Genomic DNA, 22,237 nt, shown 5'->3' with positions numbered 1-22,237 from the left:
TGAAACTTGCTGATCAGCTCTGTATGCTGAGCTCAATTTTTCCAGTTTCCACCTGTTTCCAGTCAAACTTAAGTCTGCACTGGTTGTTGACTGTGTCGTTTAACAATTCTTTCCTGAACAGATGTTAAAATATTTTTTTCATTGAACAAATGTATTTTTATTTTGAATAATGACTTAAATATTACCAAACTTACTTTGGATGGACACAAATAGAAATGCAGCTCCACATCATCACAGACTGTGGAAATGTGATGTTCTTAAGGCAGTAGTTTATGTTTCATTGGCATTATACCGAACAATTATTCTAGCATCATTCCCTCTGAATATGCAAATTTGTTATCTTATTTTCTTTCAACCAAGTTCTTTCAGTGTGCTTCTAAACTTTGAGTCCTGATCCTATACTTTGGGTTTTATTTCTTTTATTGTGTATTTGTCATTTTCAAGCCAATATTGTTTTGAATTTTCTACACTGATCCATTATGCTTCCATTTTTCACATTTACTGTTTTTTGGGGGTTTTTTGGAGTTGCTTGTCCAGCACTCATTTACTTTCTTGAAGAATTTTTTGATCCATTTCATTGTTTCAAATGGCAGCTCTGATGTTGGGGCCTCGTTTCCTGTCAGTGGCCCAAGTGCAACAACTCTCTGTGGTCTGGAACCACTTCTTTAACTCCTGATTCATTTGCGTATTTACAGTATTGTGCAGATATGAGTTTTTATTTTTATTTTCCTCTACTTGATCTAAAGAAAAGTGATTATTTGTCAGGGGCTGCATTATGATTGTTTAAGCTTTAGATGTTGTACTTAACTCCATTTGTGAAGCAGACAATAGTTGGCTTATATTATTTTGGCATACCTGCTTATTTAGTATACCTACCTACCATCTGGAGGCATCGCCTCCTGGCCAAATGCCACAGTCATGTAGAGGTGACTGAAGTGTGACACATCAACTTGACATATTTAGTATTAGTAATTAGTGCTTTCTTATGCTTATTTTTTTGTCCTGAGTTAAACTTTATGTTGAAAAGTACATTCCTGCCAAATAAAATGTAAAGCATTGGTCTTAAACCCAACATTAATGCAAGGATTCCTATAATCTTTGGAAACTAATAGCATTCTCTAGAGCACAATGCTAAAATTAAAAACTGTTTAACCTTTTTTCCACAAATAATATTTAGCAGATTTACTAACTAAACAAATAATATCGCTGACACTGAGTGTTTCTGATTCTTTTATTTTTCAGTCTGGATAATGCTGGAAGGCGTAGTAATAAACAGTCGGCAACATGTTGGACTCCAGAAACTCTCAGCACTTTCAGGAAGAATACGGTCCTCTGTTGGTCCGTTTAAAAACTACAAGTTCATCCAAGATGAATCGAGTGGGGACTCAGTTCTGGTGTGCTCATGCTTTCGTATCATTGAGAACCTGGAACCTACATGCACGGTGGGTCAGCTGGTTTATGAGACTGTTCGAGCCCATCATCAGCGGTACCGCACAGGGTCTGGCTGCTTGCTGTTTCTTGCAGGAGCTTGGAGCTGTGCTGCATTGGATAGCCTCCAGAGAGGCATTTCAGTTAAGCACATAATCACAGCTATGTCTGAGGGGATTGATATTTGCTTGGATGTTTGCAAGAAATTTTCAGTTTCAATCAAGGACCTCACTGTAATGGAGAAATGCACTGCTGCACCTGGAGGTACAAAGAAACCTTCTACCACCGTATCAAAAGAGATGGCAAACCTCCATGTCAAGTGTCTAAGCAAGAGTGAACAAAGAAAGGTTAAGCTCAGCAGACATTTTTGTGAGACCAAGTCTGAAATGCTCTCCACAGTTTGGCATCCTGATCAGCCTGACATGATAGTCATTGCTGAGTCTTTGAGCCATGGTTGTGAAAAGGCTATGGAATTGGCAGTTGAAGCTGCTCAGATGCTGTTAAGGACAAATCAACAACGTATCAGCGATCCCTTGTTTGACATTTCAAAAATGTTAACCTGTCTTGTTTCTGGTTTACCAGAGGACTGCGCATGTGTTGTTGAAGGCTGCATTCTTCTTTTATCTGACGAGCAGGCTGTAGTTGCTCATGTGGTAAAACAACAACCCCTGAAAATTGCTCTTATTACTGGAGATCTGTCTCAGACCTACCGCCATCTGGGCTTCAAAGGCCTACCAGGTGAACAATGTGTGCGTGAGGACATGGATTTGTCAGCTTCAAGCAAAGAGGATGAATGGGTGGATAAGGTTGTGAAACTACTCTTGAACCTGGAAGTGAAACTGGTACTAACTGCTGGCCTTGTCAGCCAGAAGGTCATCCAGCACTGTTGTAGGCATCAGATTCTCGTGGTGGAAAAGGTCAACTCTTCTGTTTTGAAGACTATTGGCAGCTCAACTGGAGCTATTCCAGTAAACTATGCCACGCAGTTAACAGAGTCTTGTGTCGGTGATGGTGTTAATGTTGAGATCTGGAGGGACCTCAGCAGCTATGAGAGGAAATCTTTAACAGCTGTGAACATTTCCACTGGCAGGAATAGTGGGCTGGTCACAGTGGTTGTAACAAGTTGCGTACATGGCAAGCTGCAAGCCCTGGAAGACCAGTTCTGGGCCTGTGCGTACCGTTTACACCATGCACTGAAAGATGGAAGCCTGTTGCCTGGTGCTGGAGGGACCGAGGTGCTTTGTGTTCATCAGCTACAAAAGCAAGCAGAACACAACAGGGTGAAAGACAGCAAAACTGGGTCAGCAGCAAACCTCTACAGAGGTCTCGTGCTACAACTCATGGCAGATGGTTTAATAGATTACATAACGGCTGTAATGGTTAACACCGGAAGGTTCTCAGCAGCCAATGCTAGGACTATTGTCAGCAAGCAACTGACGGAATTTCACAGAGATGAAATAAGCACAGGGAAGTTTTTACAACTTGTTTCGCAGAGCAAAAGAGAGGATGTAGGTTTCTCAGCAGTGGAACCAGATGAAACACCAGCTTTCAACATCTATGATAACTTGAGTGTGAAGCAGGAAGCTTGGAGGAAAGCTTTAGACCTAGTTTTTCTAGTTCTACAGACAGATGCAGAAATCATCACTGGAACTAGCCAGAAAAATGAGGGGAATCTGATGTTGCTTTGATTGTTCCAAAAACAAAATTATTTATTTATTTATTCGTTTTCCAACTTTTGCAATTTGCCATAAAGTCTTTTTTTTTTTGTTAAAAAAAAAAACTTTTTGTTTTTCTTGTCATCAATAACATGGATTATGTAGAGAGTGTTCTAACTATTCTCTACCACTAGGGAGAGACATAATCTTAAAATAAACCTTTTGAAAACATTTCAGTGACCTGGATTTGTCATTCAAAGTTGCAACGTAGTCAGAGAAAACTTTTTAAATTGACTAATTATTAATTATTCTTTAAAAATCCAAGGGGGATTTTTTTGTTGTTAAATCTTTGCTTCTAAACATCTAAATCAGTCCAAGGGTCAGCAATCTTTTAAACGGAAATATCCATTCTTAACTCTCAAGCCAGCCAAAGAAAACTTGTTCACAGCTGCAAATATCACTTGACTTTTTAAAAATAGACACCTTATAACTTTAGACAAATATTTACTGTAGAAAATTTGCTGTTTTTAATGAAACACAATTTTATTACGTAATAATTGTTAGTATTTAAAATAAAGATTAACAAAAATGAGGATGGATTGTTTTCAGGGGGATGGAAAATGTAAAAAAAACAAAATAGCACATAGATTCCAAACTAATAACAAGAATCCAGATCTAAAAAACATTGCAAGTGATTTTTGTGTCATTCTTTGTGAAAATGAAATGCAAATATTGTGGGAATGAACTGAAAAAAATGTTTTTAAAAACTGTGTTTGTTATATGTAAATTTAAAAACATTAGCTAGTTCTTTTTCATTTTTTAGCCAAAGTTATTCAGAGCCATTGCAAAAGATCCAAATACCCATTTGCGGCTTCAAAGCTGTAGGTTGCAGACCTCTGACCTAGACTCACTGGAATTAGTGAAATGATCTAATAAAGAGTTAGTTACCTCAAAGCAAGACTTTTAAGAGAGTATTGGCTGATGTAAAAGTATTTTGAATATTTAATAAATGTATGCAAGTAAACACAATTACACCCTTGAAAGCTGCTAAATAGAAAGGGGACCTTTAAGGAACCCTCTTGAACTGTCTCATCAATGGTGATGTAATGTTATAGTATTGCCGTTGTATGCAGAATTCCCCTTTTTGTATGTTAGACGTTTACGGTGGCAATGACATGTGTGAACTTCCATTTCCTGTGAGAGAGCCTCATGTGTGCTAAAATTAGCTCAGTGAAATAAAAAGCTTCCCCAGCTCCACCAGGGCATTGCTGTGTGGTGACAGTGATGAGGTAGACGAGTGAGACATGACAACCACAAGGCAATGACAGGGGAACTGGAATGGCACAGATCCGACTGACAGTTCAGAGCAACTCATCTATGCTTTATCTGAATATCTGGATTAGAGAAGAATATAAAACCTTAAAAATTAAAACCTTGTTTTATGATAACGTTACTAATTGTGGTATTTATGTTAGAAGATTGCTTCAAGAATCCTCTCAGTTGTGAGGACCAGATACATCTGACAGTCTGTCCAGGAGTCAGGTTTTTTAGGTTAAACCCAAACTCCACATGGATCTTATATGGTCAGAAATTAATTATGATGTTCAGATCCGCCTCACTGATTGAAACAGAGCACATAATCAGAGATGGGTAGTAACTATTAACAACCTGAGTGATCTGGAAGATTGATACAACAGCAGAAGCCATTCAGTGCTTTATAAACTATTTTAAAGTGTATCCTCTAAGCTACAGGGAGCCAGTGTAAGAACTTTGGAACTGGGGTGATGTGCCCTGTCCTGGTCCTAGTGAGAACATGAGCAGCAGCATTCTATATCAGCTGCAGCTGTCTCATAGATTCTTTAGGCAGACCTGTAAAGGGAATATTGCAGTACTGAATTCAACTGAAGATAAATCACATGGATTGGTAATCCTAAAACTGTTCTTCTGATGATTAAAGACCGACTTTGTAATTGTCTTTATGTGTTTCTGAAAGTTTAGATCTGAGTCCATCACTACTTCAGATTTTAGGCCTTCTACTTCTAGCCATAATACACACATCTACACACTGAATTACTCCAAGCATCTGCTCAGTCCTTGAATGGTTTCATAGTCACCTGGTGACATTGTCTTTATAGTAAGGTTGACTAGTCTTGTTACCTGTTAAAATATGAACCATCAGAAGCATGTAGATAAAAATATTTGTCTTTCCAAACTTTCTTGTTTTCTAAAAGTTTTATTCTTCCATCCATTTGTCCCTTCAATTACCATCCCGCCATCAATCCAAATTATATAAGTTACAAATTTATAGTAAACTTTTAACATTCAGAAATGGCCAAAATAACTGAGAAACCTTTGTCTCCATATTTTGTATCTCTTTTAATAAGTTAAAAAAAACCAGTTACACTAATTCAGGGAGGCTTTCTTTTCTTAGCAAGTTCCTGGACTTTCTGTTAGAAATAGTTTATTATGAGTGAATTTTCCTCTGAGTCACTGGGACGGCTTCTTAAGCCTTCTTTTCCTGCTCTGGGAGTGAGTGAGTGAGTGAATGAATGAAAACAGTGGTTCTGTTCACATACTGCTGCTGCTGGTTCTGGTTTCAGTTCTCTGAGGCCTCAGTGACAGATTCCAAGCTGCCCGTCCCCCTTTCCCAACCTCTACTGGGTTGGCTGGTTAAATTGGCGAGGATTAGTGGGCGTGAGCATTGCGTGTGTGTGTGTGCATGTGTGTGTGTGTCTGGTTGCTCCTAGGGCGCATGCGAACTGAGGCCCAAAAGGGAAAGCCTTCATTAGAGATCTAAGCCAGCTGCACAGCTTCAACTGCAAGAAGAGAGTTGAACTGAAGGGATCTGCATGTAAACCCTTCTGCATGTACGCCACAGAAGCAGCCAGCTCTACAGACAGCAGATCAAACTGCTACAACTATGAGAAATGAATGATTCCAATCAGATTGATCCCTCAAGATTCTCAGGCCTTAAAGGGCACTTTCCGCCCTGAGAGGGGGCTTCTCAGGAGTACTGACCTCCGAGGTTAAGTGGAATCAGTCTGTGTGAAGGGCTGCGGAGAAGGGGAGGAGGGAGAAGTTTGTGGGAGGTGGGAGGCCACGGCGGGGCTCCTGCACTTCTCAAGAAGGAGACGAAGCAGTTGTCAGGAAGCAGCTTGAAAGGAGGAGATGGCCACGGCAGAAATCACAACACTTCCCGCTGTACCTGAGGACGGCGCCGCTGGCGGCTTTCCTCCTGGGAGCTTCAAGGACCCCAAGAGACTGTACTGTAAAAATGGTGGCTTTTTTCTGAGGATTAAACCCGACGGGGGTGTGGATGGAATCCGGGAGAAAAACGACCCTCACAGTAAGTATTTCCAGTCTCATTCTTCTTGCTTTGGGCACTTCACAAAGCTTCTTTAAGGTTTTTATTATGCAACAGAAAATGAAAGGATAAAGAGACTCTTCCAGCTTATTGAGGTTAATTCTACATTCAATGTAGGAGAACCTAGGAGAAGCATAAAACCTCTAGATTAGTAAACTTATTTTGAATGTCAAAGAATTTGAATGGATGTTTTTAGTTTGTGTTTTCACCCTGCTGAGTCACTCACTGAAGGATTTACGTCACACAAGACAGCAAATTAAATTCCTCTCAGAGACATCAGGACGATTAGAAATTATAACAGATGCTTTATAGTGAGTCAGGTCAGCTTTTATGTACCTTTAAGTAAACATGTGTGTGCTTGTTCTGAATGAACAACTATGATGCCCATGAAGGCCTCCAGGTCACTGATTACTTGAAAATATGTCCTCAACTTTCATCAGTGACTAGGAGGGACTAGAGAGAACATGGAACTGGACTTTTTTCCCCTCCTGGGAAAATACAAGCCTGGCAGAGTAGTTGAAGATAAAGGGCAACCTGCCAGCCATGAGAAGCTAAACAAATCTTTTGGACACTTGGTAATTGTTTCTAAAATGTCCTTAAGTACTTTACATCTTGCTGTTCTCCCCACGGACATTTCTTGGAGAATATTACTGTTTTATAAGGGAATAAATCCTCATTACATCGAGTATTGAGCTTTTTACTCAAATAGTCTGCTGTGATTTTAGTTCCTTGCATCAATGCTCCTTTTGTCAAACCCTGACAGACCTGCCAGACGAAGCTGGAAACATAAGAGAACATGTGACCCACAAAATACTGCTCTCCTCATCCCAAAACTTTCGGACAGGGACGTCACCACAAACTATTTCTTGTATTTTAATCCCAAATGTTACACAGTTTTGACTCTGGTATCTGTCCTCCTTCAGGGCAGGACATATGTTGTAAAAAACAAACCTACAGCAGCAAACCTTATTTAGACTAACACACCTCTTTGATCTGTGACTGGAAACATCCTACCATCCAACTAACTTCAGACAGATGCATTGAAAGGCTTACTGTGGGTTAATTTTAAGACAGATCCTGTAATTTATCTTATGAGGCCCCTGCTTCCTTTTTGGTGGCTTGCTACACATGGGTTCCTGCTGGTTAGATAAGCAGTCTCTATCCTAACAAACAAAAGGAAGTGGAGATGGTTTTCATCTGGTTTTGATGAAGCTGCCACATGGTAACCAGTGGTGCTTGGGCACTCACTACAACCATTTTACTTCACATGAAATGTCACACAGTGGTAGGCAGAACACAGAAAAAACCTGTATGGCTTTAATGTAACAGTTTTTAAACAAAATCTCCATTATCGCAATTATAGACATCCAGGCTGACAATATTTTTGAAGTTTTTGAAAAGCAGGAAAGAACTTGGACTTGAGACTAAAATGTCTTGAGGTGGAACCATACAGACATTCAGATTGCAGGATGTTGAGTTATGTTATTTCTGTTTGTAGACTTTTGTTCGCTTTTTAACTTGAGGCATTGCATTTTCAGACAGTTATTGCCTCTGGTTTGGGATGTTGTGCAACTGAAAGGATCTTATTCTTATAATTTTAGTTTAAAACAGTTGTTATGATGGGAGCAGCTGATTAGTCTCTCAAAGGTAAAAAAATGCCTGAAATAACATACTAGTTTAAAAGGATGCTGCATGAATGGAGTGCAGAATGAAAAAAGAGAGAATCCTCTCTTCCATCAGTCATATCGGCCAAGGTTCATATCCTGACTCCAGTGTCTCTCTGTCCGGTTTTCTAACCATACTGCCAGACAGACATTTAAAGACGAGGAGTTCCAGAGCAAATAAGGTGAATTGGCAGTGTTCGCCAACAACAAATCTTACTGTGTAATATTATCTCTGGCGGTGATGATCATACAGTGAGCCCTCCACACATTCCCTAGATCAGGTGTCTGCACTCTTTACAAACCAAAAAGCAATTTTTGCCCTCATAAAAAATGCCAAAAAAATCCTCAGGAAAGGATTTTTTTGTAATTTTTAAAGAACAAACATTTCTCCTTTTAAGTTCTAAAATAAAGGAAAACATTGAAAATAGACGACAGATACTTTTTCTTATGGGATTAAAAATCACATATTTTCCAAACTAACAAGAAAAAGACCGAAAAAAAATACTGGTAATTTCTGTTGTCAAATTATTCAGAGAGAAAACTCCTAAGATCTACATTTGTTATTATATGTACAAACATTGCAAACATCCATCCATCCATTTTCTGTACACCTCGGGAGAAGTGCTGGTGCCTCTCCAGCTACGTTCCGGGCGAGAGGCGGGGTCACCCTGGACAGGTCGCCAGTCTGTCGCAGGGCAACACAGAGACACACAACCACTCACACACACACTCACACCTAGGGAGAATTTAGAGAGACCAGTTAACCTGACAGTCATGTTTTTGGACTGTGGGAGATAAGCCGGAGAACCCAGAGAGAACCCACCATGCACAGGGAGAACATGCAAACTCCATGCAGAAAGACCCCAGGCTGGGAATCGAACCAGGACCTTCTTGCTGCAAGGCAACAGCTTCCTTATTATAGAACAGCAGTTCTCCCATCATGCCATAGAAAGAAAAAAGGTTTTCCTGTTGTCTTTCCGCAGTTTACATTTTTAAGAACAATTTTCTTAAATTGTTCTTGTAACTTTTCTTGTTTTAAAGAGCAGCAATGAGACATCTCTCTCCATGACTTATATCCCAGGGAATGAGCAAGTCATAGATTAGTATTCAAACATTTTAGGATGGTCTAATTAATTCCAAACATATACACTAACATTCAATTACATGTCTTTATATGTTTTGGGTCCAAAATGTGACACTTATGGTATTTGAGACATTTTGATGAAACCAAAGAAATTGGTTTGTTTTTTTTCTTCTGAAAAACCCAAATCATCACAAAATCACAGCATCTTCATTTTTAGAGTCTTGTGATTGGATAGTTGTTTTTGTTTTTTGACTTAATGATCATGTTTACTGCTGCCTCAGATATATCCTCCACATTATTTGTGTCTCTTGTGGCCAACATGGATAATCTTGAAGGAAATGGAGAGCATTCAGTTTGAATCTGAAGATGCGCTTTTATATTTTTCTTCATTCAGTAAACAGATCGCTCATTCTCTCTCTGTGTTGAAACATTCCACTGTGAAAGTACAAATGCTTTCTGTTTACTCACTTTAAATAAACTTTTATCTTGGTCTGCAGTAAAGCTACAGCTGCAGGCGACCTCAGTGGGAGAGGTGATCATCAAAGGAGTTTGTGCAAACCGTTATCTGGCGATGAACAGAGATGGACGGCTGTTTGGAGCGGTGAGTGGCTATCTCTTTACAGATGTTATGTTTGTTTCATATAAAATTACTTAGTTATCTTGGTAATGTAATTAAATAATTGAAAAATGTTTTTCTATGAAGTCTAAACAGTTTGTCTGAGTTATTTAGTCTTGTTTTGTTAAGTCCAAGTCACAGATGTGTGATTACAAAAGGTAATCACAGTCATGTTTTTAAATGCCATAAAAATTTTATTCACTTTAGTTTTCCTTTCCAAGGAGAGTAGACTGGGAAGGAAAATAAGCATTTAAATATGTGACAAGCATATAAATATATGTTAATTACTTTTAAAAATGCAGATTGTTAAACCTGCAGAAAAGGCAGATATAAATGAAGAGCTGACCTCCCTTCAGCTTTTTTCCATTTTGTTACATTAATGCATTTTATTTATGATTTTATGTGACACAACAACACAATTAGCACAGATAACTGTTAGTTTTCAAAAATTTAGAAAATAAACCTTGGAGGTTTGTTAGTGAACATCAGGATGACCAAAGAACACAGCAGACAGGGCAAGGAGAAGGTTGTGGAGTACTTGATCGGTTCAATTCTTACCTAAAGAACAAATACTTCTTTGTGGTAAAAGGTAACATCTCATCAGGATGGACAGGAGCCACATGTGGGGTAAAGATGAATTATCTAGTGCCAGCACACTGCTAGTTATTGCAGAATCTGGGTGATTATAATAAACATACTTTTCAGAAATCTGACATTTCTGTTTAAAATGTCTGCATTTGTTTCTGGGGTCATATTGTGCAACTGCCTGATCTAGAGCGTACAAATGTCACAACAAAGCACAGACAGATATGTACTAGACCAGGCGTCTCAAACTCCAGGCCTCGAGGGCCGCAGTCCTGCAACTTTTAGATGTCCCTCTGCTGCACCACACCTGAATAGAATAATTAAGGCTCTGGAGAACTGGTCTACACAAGGTGGAGGTAATTAAGCCATTTCATTCCAGTGTTTTGGAATGAAATGGCTTAATTAAAAACTGCATATCTAAAAACTGCAGGACTGCGGCCCTCGAGGCCTGGAGTTTGAGACCCCTGTACTAGACAATGATGTGGATAAAAGTGAAATATAAACCATTTAATCCAATCTCTGTTAAACACTTCAGTCTCTTTGGGTGGGGAAAACATAAAAAAAAAAAGAGATAATTAAAAAAAAACATGGACATCTTTGCATGTGTTCTTTTTTGTTACTTTAAAGTATCTGAAACAGAAAATAAAAATTGTTGAAGGATTTTATTTGTTCAGTGCTGATTGTTCATTGGGGACCATTAAACTTTTTTTTTTGCCTAGTCTATTTTGTAAAGCTTTCTCCAGAGCCTTTTAAATCTATATAACATAATTATAACATTAAGAAGTTAGGCATCTCTTGAACGACCTTCCCGCTCATTCCCAGAAATGTTCTCTTTTCTAAATTTTCCTAGGCTAAAGTTAATGAATTCTACCAATATAAGCACATTGCTCACCGGGTTCTGAAATGCTGTTTCACACTAAGCTGATATATCTGTGATTATCTCCCAAACATTGGTGTAAATAGGCAAATATTGCTGCTTTGATGCTTCCAGTGGCACTGAAAATGCAAAGTGGTGGTGATTTACGAGGCCTGGTGGCTGTAAAACCTTGTGCTGGATAATTACGAATTGGCATTTCCTCCTCATAATGAGAAGTTGTCCCCCAAGACCATGTCCAGCCTGACTATTGTTTGTGTCTAAATTTTAAAACGTCTCTGTAATTTCATCTCATTACAATCTTTACTGAATGACGGAAAATTTGAATTAGAGTAAAAATGTCCCTTTTCTATAAAAATCTGACCCTATCCAAACAGCGAAAAGTATCCTCAAGCAATGTTAAATATGAACTGGTTTCTTTACTGCATTTATGTCAAGACATGTTTAGGATTTATTCAAGCTTTTGAGTTGGGAGTGTTTGCACTCTTCTGGAAATCCTTTTGGATTTGATAGTGGTCAACAATTTCTAGGGCGAACTTTTGGGAGCTGTTGTTTTAGCAATAATAGCTAACAGCACAAACCACTACTATGAAATGGTAAAGTCAGGTTACAATGGAAACTCTTTGATCTTTTTTTAAAAAAAATGACAAAAGGTAAATTATTACAAAACAGTTTTACTTTTACTCAAGTGTGGCTTCTTTTAATTTGTTTTTTGTCATGTTTAATTATTCAGTTACATTTCCATTCAGATGAACAGACAAGCAATTAACAATTAAAACAAAACTTTCATTTTCCTGGAGCTCCTCCCCACCCCCACCCCCAATTAATCTGTAATTCAATCAATGAAGAAACGGTGCAGAAACAGTCAGAATCAGCTTACCTTTTCTTCTTCCTGGTTTAGTTTTAATAGTAAACTACAAAGAAACCTGCAAAAGAACCTCAACAGAAACAAAATGGATTTGTTGAGATTAAACTTCAGTAACATAACAATGCTCTTTTTCTTCAGAGACGACCAACAGACGAGAGCTACTTCCTTGAGAGACTTGAGAGCAACAACTACAACACCTACCGCTCCAGGAAGTACCCAAACATGTACGTGGCGCTGAAGAGGACTGGCCAGTACAAATCTGGGAGCAAAACCGGACCGGGTCAGAAGGCCATTCTCTTTCTACCAATGTCAGCAAAGTGCTAACCGGGTGTCAGAAAGAGAGAGAGAATGTCTTTTGGACGATGTGAAGCCAATGACCACAGTGTGGGATTGGCTTTGCCTAAAACAGCTGTGACAATCTAACTATTTCCTTTGGAACATGTGTGATTAATTCAGCTTTAAATCCAAACACTACCACATATTTAAATGCATTACTCCAGGTTTAGTCCACAGAGAGCAGCCATTCAGCAACTAGAGCCGAAAAACGTGGAGGTTAAAGTAAAATCCATATTTAAAATTGCAGGAACACTTCCAGACTGTTACACATTCACATTAAATAGATAAAAATTAGCTTTTAAAGCTGTCTCTTATCTATGTAACAGAATTTGTGGAAAATCAGAGTCAGTTTAACTGATTTAAATTTTAAAGAAAGTATTAAATTAAAAATGTTATACTTTGTATAATAAATAATGAATTTTATATCAACCACCACAATGTGTTTCAGCAGCAATAACAAAACCTAATCCTGAGTAAGGAAGAAATGATTAATCCGATTAATCAATTTTTGAAATAATCGTCAACTAATTCAGTAATCGATTAATTGTATACAGACTCAAAAAAAGCCCATTTGCTGAAAAAAAAACAAAAAAAAACTCATAGTAGTAATTCAGCCAAAACTGTAAAATATTTAAATAAAATTGGCATTTAAGATGAAAACAACTTTGTCTCAAAATATTTCTTCCCCAAACTCCTCAAGTGTTTTAACTTCACCCAGTTTAAATTCACTGTAGGAATGCCATGTTATTACTTTTAGGCAATAAAATGTTTATTTTTTTTATTTTAAAAAGGAACTGAATTAATGATTTTAATAGAGTATTAATAAAAGACTTAAATGGTTTAATAAAAAAAAAAAATATCAATTAGTTGATAGAATAATCAATTACTAAAATAATCGTTGGCTGCAGCCCTAATCCTGACTAAATGAAAACTACAGAATCTGCAGTACCTGAAGAGTCCCGGTTAACACTGGGCAATAAATCAGCAGCTGAGCTCTAGGATTTAGCAGGAAGCTGTCTGTGGTACAGCTGGTAGAACGTCCCAGAGTAGACGGCCGGCAGCTCTTCCATGGTGAGGTCGATTTTGTCGAAGCCGTGCTCCAGGCCGTGCAGCAGCAGCCGGGCAACCCGAGCCGTGATGGGCGTGGTGCTGCTGGTCTCGGCCAGCTCGCTCACCCTCAGCCACTCGCATCGCAGACACTCATGAGGGCAGAAGTTGATGTCGTAGGTGAGCGGGCTCAGCCGGCAGATGAGGTACATGTCCGACATGTTGAAGGCGCCCGGGTGCTGGTGCTGCTGCCGGATGCTGAGCAGGGACCTGAACTCGGAGCGCACACCCGTCTCTTCAAACACTTCACGGACAGCGGTGGAACCTGAGGGAGATTTGCTACAAGTTTATATCACTGTGCAAAAGTTTCAAACCACCCCATTTCTTTACGCTTTGCTTTCTGCCAGTCAAACATTACTGTAATCTTTAAAAGTTGTCTTTATCACTCCAGGGATTTCAAATCTCCCTCTTGGAGTTTGGTTGCTTTTTCACTCGTTTTTCAGTCCAATCTTCCTACCTTACCATCATGGTGTGAGTTACCAGTGGGAATAATCTTCCTAACTGAGGCTTTTACCTCTTAAAAATGTTAAAAAATAACATTTGGATATTTCATGCTGCATGTATTCAAACTGGGTGGTACAGCTTAATCAATTAATCAATTTTAAGTGATTTTTCCACCTTAATTTTCCTTAAAAAAGAAAAATTACAGAAAATGTCATAAAAATGGCTTTTATTTAAATTATTTCAATAATTGTATCTAAAGGAATCTTATTATGTGGCTGGAATCTTTTAACTCAAAGTTGAAATAAACAGAAGGTTTAAAACTGACTTCTCAAACAATATGGTAGTTCTTGGGTGCGCTAACATCGCTCAGGTCTTTGGAAACTCAAGGAATGCATTGGTGAAAAAAAATGCAGATTTTACAAAAGTTAAATATTCAAAAACAGAAAATTTGATTAGTTGATAAAACCAATTTATCACCCAACCCCTAAATCAGATATGTAACTTTAAGCTTCAACATTTGAAAAGGGACTCCAAAGAAAGAAGATCAAAACTGTTGAAGTGAATTAACTTTTATGTCATTTTACTCAAAGTTTCTGACACCTTTCTCCACTTACAGTTTCACTAAACTATGTCAGAAAGTAGGAAAGGTGACCCTTACGAGCTCAAGTTGACATACGACTTGTAGTTCAGAATCTGCTGCTGAAACTAAGTGAACTGTCAGAGGTTAAGTTTTGAATCATGTTTTTCAGACTGGATTGACCAGGAACTAAAGATAGGACGGCCTTTAGGAGCTTCCCGGGTTAATGGTTGATGAACTGCATTTCATTTGTCACAAGACCAAAGATCACCACTGAGGCAAAAGTAAATTAATAACTCTTCCTAAAATTCTCCAAAATATGAATTTACTCTAGAACAGGAGTGCCCAAAGTCGGTTCTCGAGGGCGGGCATCCTGCATGTTTTACTTCTCTCCCTGGTGGTAGGAACAACCTTCTCAGAATGTCAGTATTCTCCTAAAGCCTCTAATGAGCCATCATTTGATCCAGGTGTGTTAAACCAGGGAGAGAACTAAAACACGCAGGGTGTTGGCCCTCAAGGACCGACTTTGGACACCCCTGTTCTAGATCAAAGCTGGTATTTATGTTTGAGGACTCCAAGTGCCATAAACTTCAATAGGTTCAATAGTAACGAACAACTACCAGAGAAAGGCTCTTCATTGTGGTCTCCGTTAGAGTTCATTTAAAATAAATCTTTCTTTAAGACCATTGCTACCAATGAAGGATATTCACTGTTTTGGATTTTTGAAAAAGATCATCACCATGGATTTCCCACCATGGAGAGCGCAGTCATATATTTATTTTCTTCTGTTTATCTATTTATTGGGATCTTTCTATTATTAGTTTTATTTTTAAAAAGCTGATCAAAATGGTGAAAAATTCTGTCTCCTGACAATAAATTATTGGGCCCTGTCTTTTATAGCAGTAGCCTGTCTCTTCATCAGCTGATGATGTTTCAGGTGTAGTACGTTATGTAAGTCTGCTATTTGAGGTGGTTCAAGTCCACTGAACATGTGTATTGACTTCTGCTACCCAGGAGTGAAAAACTAACCAGGGTCCAAAGAAACACGTAAAAATTATTAACCTGGACCTCTTTCAGTGATTCCAGGGAACTTGATCAACCTGGAAGCAACATTTAAAGAAATGAGGGTTGACTTAAGACTTCTGCACAGAAGAAGTCTTAAATGTAATGGGGACATTTATAAATATGTTTATACTGCTGGGGAGAAAAATAAAAGAGACATATATCTAGATTTTTATTATTTTTTTGGTTGACGCTGCTTTTTGTGTGGAATCATGTAAATACTTTTAACGCTGCTTTTTTTTTTTGCAGTGGGAGAAACAAGATATATCATGTCTTATTTTGTACAGATAAAAGAATGTATATGTTATACTTTAATGGATTTAGTTAGATGTACTGTAGTAGTTTTGTTTTTTTTCTGAGTGAGACACTCACCGATATTCTCTCCTGGATCAGATAAGCCGCCAGGAAACTTCCAGGCATTCTTGGTCTGGAATCAAAACAGAAATCTGACATTTTACAGGAGTCGTGACAAAATGCCGCTGCTGGAAATGAATCACAGACAGAAACCAACACAAACATAGAATCACCTGCTTCTCTCCATAAATATTCCACATGTATTTTGTAGTTCGCATTAGCGCTGATAAACACACAGGAAGGGGAAAGGTTCTTTAACTGCGCTGAAGCGACTCTGATGAAGCTGCTTCACCACACTCTGACAGTTAACAGAATGCTGCTGGTTAAATTATGAAGTCTGAGTGTATTTTTGTAGTTACCTCTTTTTTTTTGTGAGGAGCACTAAAGCACCGCAGCTTTTGTTGTCATGTAAAGCTGATAACAGCCATTGTGTTATCAGAAATAAAGAGATTCTTTACTGCTTGACTGGATGTTTGTGTCTGAGCTTGATCGCTGTCACGCATCAAACACCAAATCCACTAAATCCAACAGGACATTTACTGTAATCAGTCCGGTAAATTATACAACAGTAACCTTTACATAATTCACGAATCGACAGGTCATTGTTTGTGCTGATGGAACAGCTATGGCGTCTCAGTTTCTTTCCAGTAAGTCCACAACTCTTGATGAACTCAGTCAGCCTCCTGGGAGTTTTCTATTGCCAAAGAACTTAGCTTAAATACCTCATTTCCAGGAAACGCGGCTCAGTCAGGAGCAGAAGAGATAAAAGAGTTGAGTCACTTTTCCAGCTCCAGATTCATCCTTAAACTCTGTAGTTAAATATGTCTGCAGTCAGACGTTCACATTCACTCATCAACATTAATGTTCTGTTTTTAGAAGCAGTAGAAATCCAAATGGAAGTATAAAAATGTACAAAATGTGAATTTTGCACAATAGGTTCCCTTTAAAGGGATAGATGCAGAAACTCATAGTTCAGTTCAGACAGAAGGTAACAAGCGGAGTTCTATAAATGCACAAAGAAAGGCAAAGGATGATTATGTTTCTTGCAATATAGCACTCTGCTTTTAGTGAATCCCATGAATTAAAATGAGATCAATGTTATGGGCACTACTAAAAATAACTGTATAAACTTTATTGATGGCTAATTTCTCTGAAATTACACAATTTAAGAACTGCATTTAGCAATAATTTCTCTATGTTGGAGGAGACCTTATCTATCAGACAGGAAATGTACTCATAGCTGTGCAGGAATGATTTTGAAAGAGTTCCATTGAAACTGATGGTGAGAAGCAGTGGGAGCTCTGGATTGAGGTCCTAAGAGAGAGAGCAATGTGCAGCACACATTCAGCTCATGTAAACAGGCTGTTTGCTTCTTGGAGCAAAGTGAGATTTTGAATGAGTCCAATGTCTGGGAGGACATCCACCCCCGTTCTGGATAAACACAACCAACACAGGTCAATAAATAAACAAGGCTAATCATCTGCATTTTTAGCAACAACAGGATATCTGTGATTTTCTGGATCATTTTTCTTGCTAATTACCTCAAGATCTGAATCGTGGTCCTGGTGAAACTTGCAAAGACATTCATGCTACTCTGTGCTGCTGGACGTCTAGTTTCATATTAGAAACATATTATTTAGTTAGAATCCATGTAGTTGCTGTGTTCTAGTCATTTTTAATAGTTGCAGATGCATCGATCAATATTTCAGAGGTCAGAATCGGCAGATCAAATACTAAAAAATATGACTTTTTTTTCTCCATTTATAAATTGCATCAAACTAAAAACTCAGTCTATTTTCAGTTGGATTCAAGACTCTTGTCTTTTTCAAATAAACTGAATCACATTTTCTCTTATTTATGTTCAAAAAAGAGAACATAAATATTACTTTGAGATGCACCAATTAGAAAAAACTGATTGGTGCATCTCAACATTATTTTTAAAGCCTGAACTGCATTTTTAGAGCATTTTAAAAAGGTAAAAATTTGGCTGACTGCTTTTAGACACTCCTGTAAAAAGGTTTGATCTATTAGGGGATTTACCTTATTTTTGTCTTGGACAACCAGAACTTTTCCAGTGGACTCATCAAGGACCGCACCTATGAGAAAGAAATTAGAATAATGACTTCTTAATGGTAAGAACATGTCTCCGCATTACATGGGCTGCTAAGTAAGAAAATAGCGTCTGTGACAAAATATTTACTGGAAGGGAGATTTTATCAGAGTTGAGTTCCTGCAAAGTGAACAACCTTTCAGCAGCCTGAGTTTCAGTCACATCAGACCAGTTCATTTCAGTTCAGTTCAGGAATCCTTCCAACCCCACCATCAAGTGATGATTATTATTTCTAATATTGTATAAAAAATTCTTAAGTGATTAAATATCAATAGAAAATTGATTAATAAAATAATCATTAACTGCAGCCCTGGTGAAGATACATGTTCATCACCACCAAAGGATGAAATAATAAACCAAATGTCTAAAGGTTGCATTTCTGTGCTCTGTTTTACATGCGTTGATTCTGTTTCACTCTAGTTTCATTAAATCCATTCATCAATCCGTCAAACAATCAATCAGAAACTAACTGGGAAGCAAATTATTATTTTAATAAGATCACTTTTGTTTTCTGGTTCTGAAGATGAAGGAAAGGCAGTGGGGGGGGGGGGGAACCTCATCTCTTTTCTACAACAGTCACCTATTCTACTAATCAACAAAGAAAGCCAGCTAGGTTCAAACCTACAAAACACCGAAGCAGCTCCAGAGACATGAGTTGTAATACACACAGACATGTAATTTGTGAAAAATACTGGAAAAACATCTTAATATTTTCAGAGCTAAAAAAAACTGAGTGACTCAACTACTGAGACTGTTGTTAATGTCAAAATTTAATGTTTAACATTTTTTGTTCTCCCTGAGAAGGTTTTTGTTTTCCCTACAGGTTATGACTAAGAGACACAGTAAAGTGCTGCTGTTGACAGAATAAAGGAGGCTGAGGAGGAGGAACGAAAACGGGCCACTGTGTTTTCCGGTGACTCCATCTGACTGCGCAGGACGGGCCGCACTGAATGAATGTCACACATGTGTAAAGATGGATGGGCTGTCCGAAAAGCTCGACTTGGACTTGGAAGTGGAAATTGATGTCATCCTCGGTTCTTGTGCCATATGATGCAGGAGGAGGCCTGTTCAGGGAGGCTATCATTAGTAGACCTCAACCCCTGAGGCAGGGATGAAAACAAGAATCACAACATGCAAATCTTTGTATTTTGGGTTCTTTAGTGTTTCATATTTAAATGTCACTTTTCTTTTGTTGGAAACAATTTTTTCCAACAGAATTTTGTTCCAGTTTTTGGCAACAAAATGGGGATTTTTGTTCTAAGAGGATGCTCTGGATATGTTCTGACATGCTATTCTTTAGTAAAGACAATAAAGTCGCTCTGCCCTCTGCTGGACGATAATAAAACTGTCAACCATAACTTACATTTCTTATTTCTAAAAGCTGAAATTATATAACAAAAATACAATGGAGGAAAAAAATAAAAACAAATACGAATATTTGTTTTTGGTTTGACATGGAACTTCCTAATCCACATGAATTTAGAAATGAAGGAGTAATAATAAATTTTCTCAGTAAAAAAAAAAAAAAAAAAAAAAAAAAGTTCTGGGGTATAAATCCCTACCTGCCACTCCAACCTGATGAGTAGCAAACCCCGGCAGCCTGCTTTCTCCTTCTCCCAGCCACAGAGCCAGCATGGTGTGGTCGCTTTTGGCGTGATGGAAAGTGAAGTTGTGAGTCGCTGCTGCGGCGGCGCATCGACTCAGTGAGATGGGAACTTGTAGCCAAACCGCCATCTTCCCTTCAGCTTTCCACTGGACCAGAGATTCTGGAGAGTTCAGATATCAAAGATTACCAAAAATCCACAAATTAAATTGACCTTTTACTACCAGCAATGCCTTGTCAAGCATTCACAGCCTTCTTTTTTGTAAACTTTTGTTTAGTTACTTTTACACCAGTAATGAGGGGTAGGCGATCCTAATAATTTAGTAGGATATTTTGTGGAACTAATGTGATAAGGTTAAAAATTATGATGGAAAACTATTGTATCTAAACTATTGGATTAGCAGTACTTGAGAAGAACTGGTGTGATTTGTTACTGTGGAATATCATCTCTGCTGTCCAGACATTGAGCTGTTAGCATGACAAAGCAGCCATTAAAAAAATCAAGCAGAGGCTTCTTCAGATTTGTTTCGAGACTGATTGCTACCGGTGATCCTTCCTGTTCACAGCATAACCATCCACAACAACTCTTTGAAGGTACTTGGATGACATGAGTTATAAAATTTAATTTCCCTTTGGGATAAATAAAGTATTTTTGAACTGAACTCTTTCTTTTTTTACATTTTGTAACTTGTTGTGGTTTTAGTGATGTTTTATGTTCATTAATGTTCTCTGACAGAAATTTGAAAAAAAAAAAAAAAAGAAAAATTACAAAAACGTTGCAATGGTCAGATTAGATTTCACACAGTTGGACTTTATTTACTGACTATTAAAAGTGAGCAACTGTTTTCCCAGTTGGTATTTTTCAGAGGTGAATTAAGACTCCAATGTATGATCACATTAGATATGAAGCTAGTTCTATAATTAGATTTTGCTAAAAAAAACTGAACTGACTTTAGTTCAGTTAGAACTAAACTGGAAATAGATTTTTTTACTGTAGAGTTCATGCTGTATTTCAAGAATTTAATAGAAGTGAGTGTGTTTTTGACAAGGACCGATTTTTAGGATACCGTGTCCCCAGTGTCACTCATAGCTTTGCGTGCAAACATTTGCAATAATAAACATCTATTAACACGATGATTAAAAATATGAAACCTGTCTTTTGCGTGTTTTATATGGGTCTCAGCTCATTCATGGATGTGCCATTTCAATTATATTTGAATTAATTTTGTCGTTGAAGATGACTCCAGGACAACAAACCTTTCAGCAATCTGCTGAATGCATCTTCGCTTATGTCCACCGGGAGTCCGACCTCAGCTAGGTTCACTGTCACACCACCGAACCGGTCCACTTTGCCTGTCAAACCGCCGGGTCCCTCCACTTTGTGGAGTTGAGAGCAGGTGACAGCGCATGAAATCGCCCGAACTTTACAACCGAACCGGCCTCTGAGCAGAGGGGACAGTCTGGACAGGAAGGCATAGGTGGTCATGTTGCAGTTCAATCTAAAAGAACGCGTGTTTATAAACTAAACGTCTTCACTTCAACACCGGCATGTTAGCGTCATATTCGGTACAGTTACATAAAGTCCAAACCGGATATTGCATAAACACCGTAATGATCAGTTTAAATGTGCATAGGGAAGCTAGGTAACCTTCACATGCTTATAGCAAAACTCTTATCATGTCAGTTATCGTTATTTTGCCTATAAAATTGGCTGTTAAATATTCTTAACGTAATATTTTACAATTCGGTCTTTAAATATGCAAACTATCCTAACGTAATGTTATAAATGTTAACTGAATTACAGAGAGCGCTTCAGACTGAGTGTCCACTGTCGCATAAACGGGCTAACCAAAAATTCTAAATAACTGTTTTAAAGTACAGGAAATAAAGATACATGTGATATGAGGGTCATCCCGATTATAAGGCTGCAGATTAAAGGTGCTTTAAATATCATTAGCATATCTCATTTTAGTTTCTAAAAAGTCGATTTCGAAGAATATCTAAAATAATAATGGTATGTCAATGGAGTTTTGCACATTTCTTTTTTGAGTTGAAGCCACTCCACTTGCTAATATTTGCGTTAAGTTGCTATTTAATTAAAAAAAAATATATTAATAAGAAATTACTCTTAGTTAATTTATTTTTAGTTTAATCAGATTGGATTTGTATACACTGCAAAGATCACACAGCTACAGCAAAAAGTTGTCCCATTACTTCAGTGTTCTTACGGTAAAAAGAGGCGGGACTAACCTTTAACCAGGAAGTTGATATCTCCGCTCCATGTTTACACATGTCGCCAGATTCACGTGGAGCATATTGTTACTGTAATCATGTCTTCCAAGAAGAATAAGAGCAAATCAAAAAGAGCGAGTGAGGGAGATAATTCACTGCTTCAGAAGGATGAGTCCAGCAGCCTGCAAATATCTGGACTTGATGGAGGAAGCTGCAGAAGTCCCGACTGCAACTCATTCTCTGTTATGGATTTCATTGAAAAAGGTGAAAATTT

General features: G+C 38.0%; 4 protein-coding genes across 8 annotated transcripts in view; 3 read left to right on the top strand and 1 right to left on the bottom strand.

Annotated features, from left to right (window-relative positions):
• Positions 1 to 3,116, top strand: part of bbs12 (Bardet-Biedl syndrome 12) — a 42,499-nt gene extending 39,383 nt beyond the window's left edge. For all 3 annotated transcript variants that reach the window (XM_044126467.1, XM_044126465.1, XM_044126466.1), the window contains exon 2: positions 1,243 to 3,116. In XM_044126467.1, coding sequence (XP_043982402.1) covers positions 1,251 to 3,116 — 1,866 coding nt within the window. In that variant the 5' untranslated portion in view covers positions 1,243 to 1,250. The remainder of the gene's footprint in view (positions 1 to 1,242) is intronic.
• Positions 3,117 to 6,236: 3,120 nt separating this feature from the next.
• On the top strand, positions 6,237 to 16,483 carry fgf2 (fibroblast growth factor 2). Its single transcript, XM_044126471.1, has 3 exons — positions 6,237 to 6,429; positions 9,693 to 9,796; positions 12,277 to 16,483. Exons 1-3 carry the CDS (start codon positions 6,252 to 6,254, stop codon positions 12,460 to 12,462), a joined length of 468 nt encoding a protein of 155 aa, XP_043982406.1. The 5' UTR covers positions 6,237 to 6,251; the 3' UTR covers positions 12,463 to 16,483.
• On the bottom strand, positions 11,943 to 21,325 carry nudt6 (nudix (nucleoside diphosphate linked moiety X)-type motif 6). Its single transcript, XM_044126469.1, has 5 exons — positions 20,989 to 21,325; positions 19,691 to 19,894; positions 18,059 to 18,114; positions 16,037 to 16,091; positions 11,943 to 13,846 (listed from the first exon to the last, which is right to left on the bottom strand). The coding sequence occupies exons 1-5, from the start codon at positions 21,215 to 21,217 to the stop codon at positions 13,470 to 13,472; spliced, it is 921 nt and encodes a 306-aa protein (XP_043982404.1). The 5' UTR covers positions 21,218 to 21,325; the 3' UTR covers positions 11,943 to 13,469.
• A 627-nt stretch (positions 21,326 to 21,952) lies between these two features.
• Positions 21,953 to 22,237, top strand: part of spata5 (spermatogenesis associated 5) — a 107,266-nt gene continuing 106,981 nt past the window's right edge. Inside the window, exon 1 of one of the 3 annotated variants that reach the window (XM_044126464.1) lies at positions 21,953 to 22,227. In XM_044126464.1, the coding sequence (XP_043982399.1) occupies positions 22,062 to 22,227 (166 nt within the window). In that variant the 5' untranslated portion in view covers positions 21,953 to 22,061. The remainder of the gene's footprint in view (positions 22,228 to 22,237) is intronic. The other 2 variants (XM_044126463.1, XM_044126462.1) reach the window with 2 other exon arrangements.

The sequence above is a fragment of the Gambusia affinis genome, linkage group LG09 (assembly GCF_019740435.1).
Source record: "Gambusia affinis linkage group LG09, SWU_Gaff_1.0, whole genome shotgun sequence".
In the NCBI taxonomy this organism is placed as follows: Eukaryota; Metazoa; Chordata; class Actinopteri; order Cyprinodontiformes; family Poeciliidae; genus Gambusia; species Gambusia affinis.
Note: the sequence above shows the minus strand (reverse complement) of the source record. Positions and strands in the feature narration are given on the sequence as shown.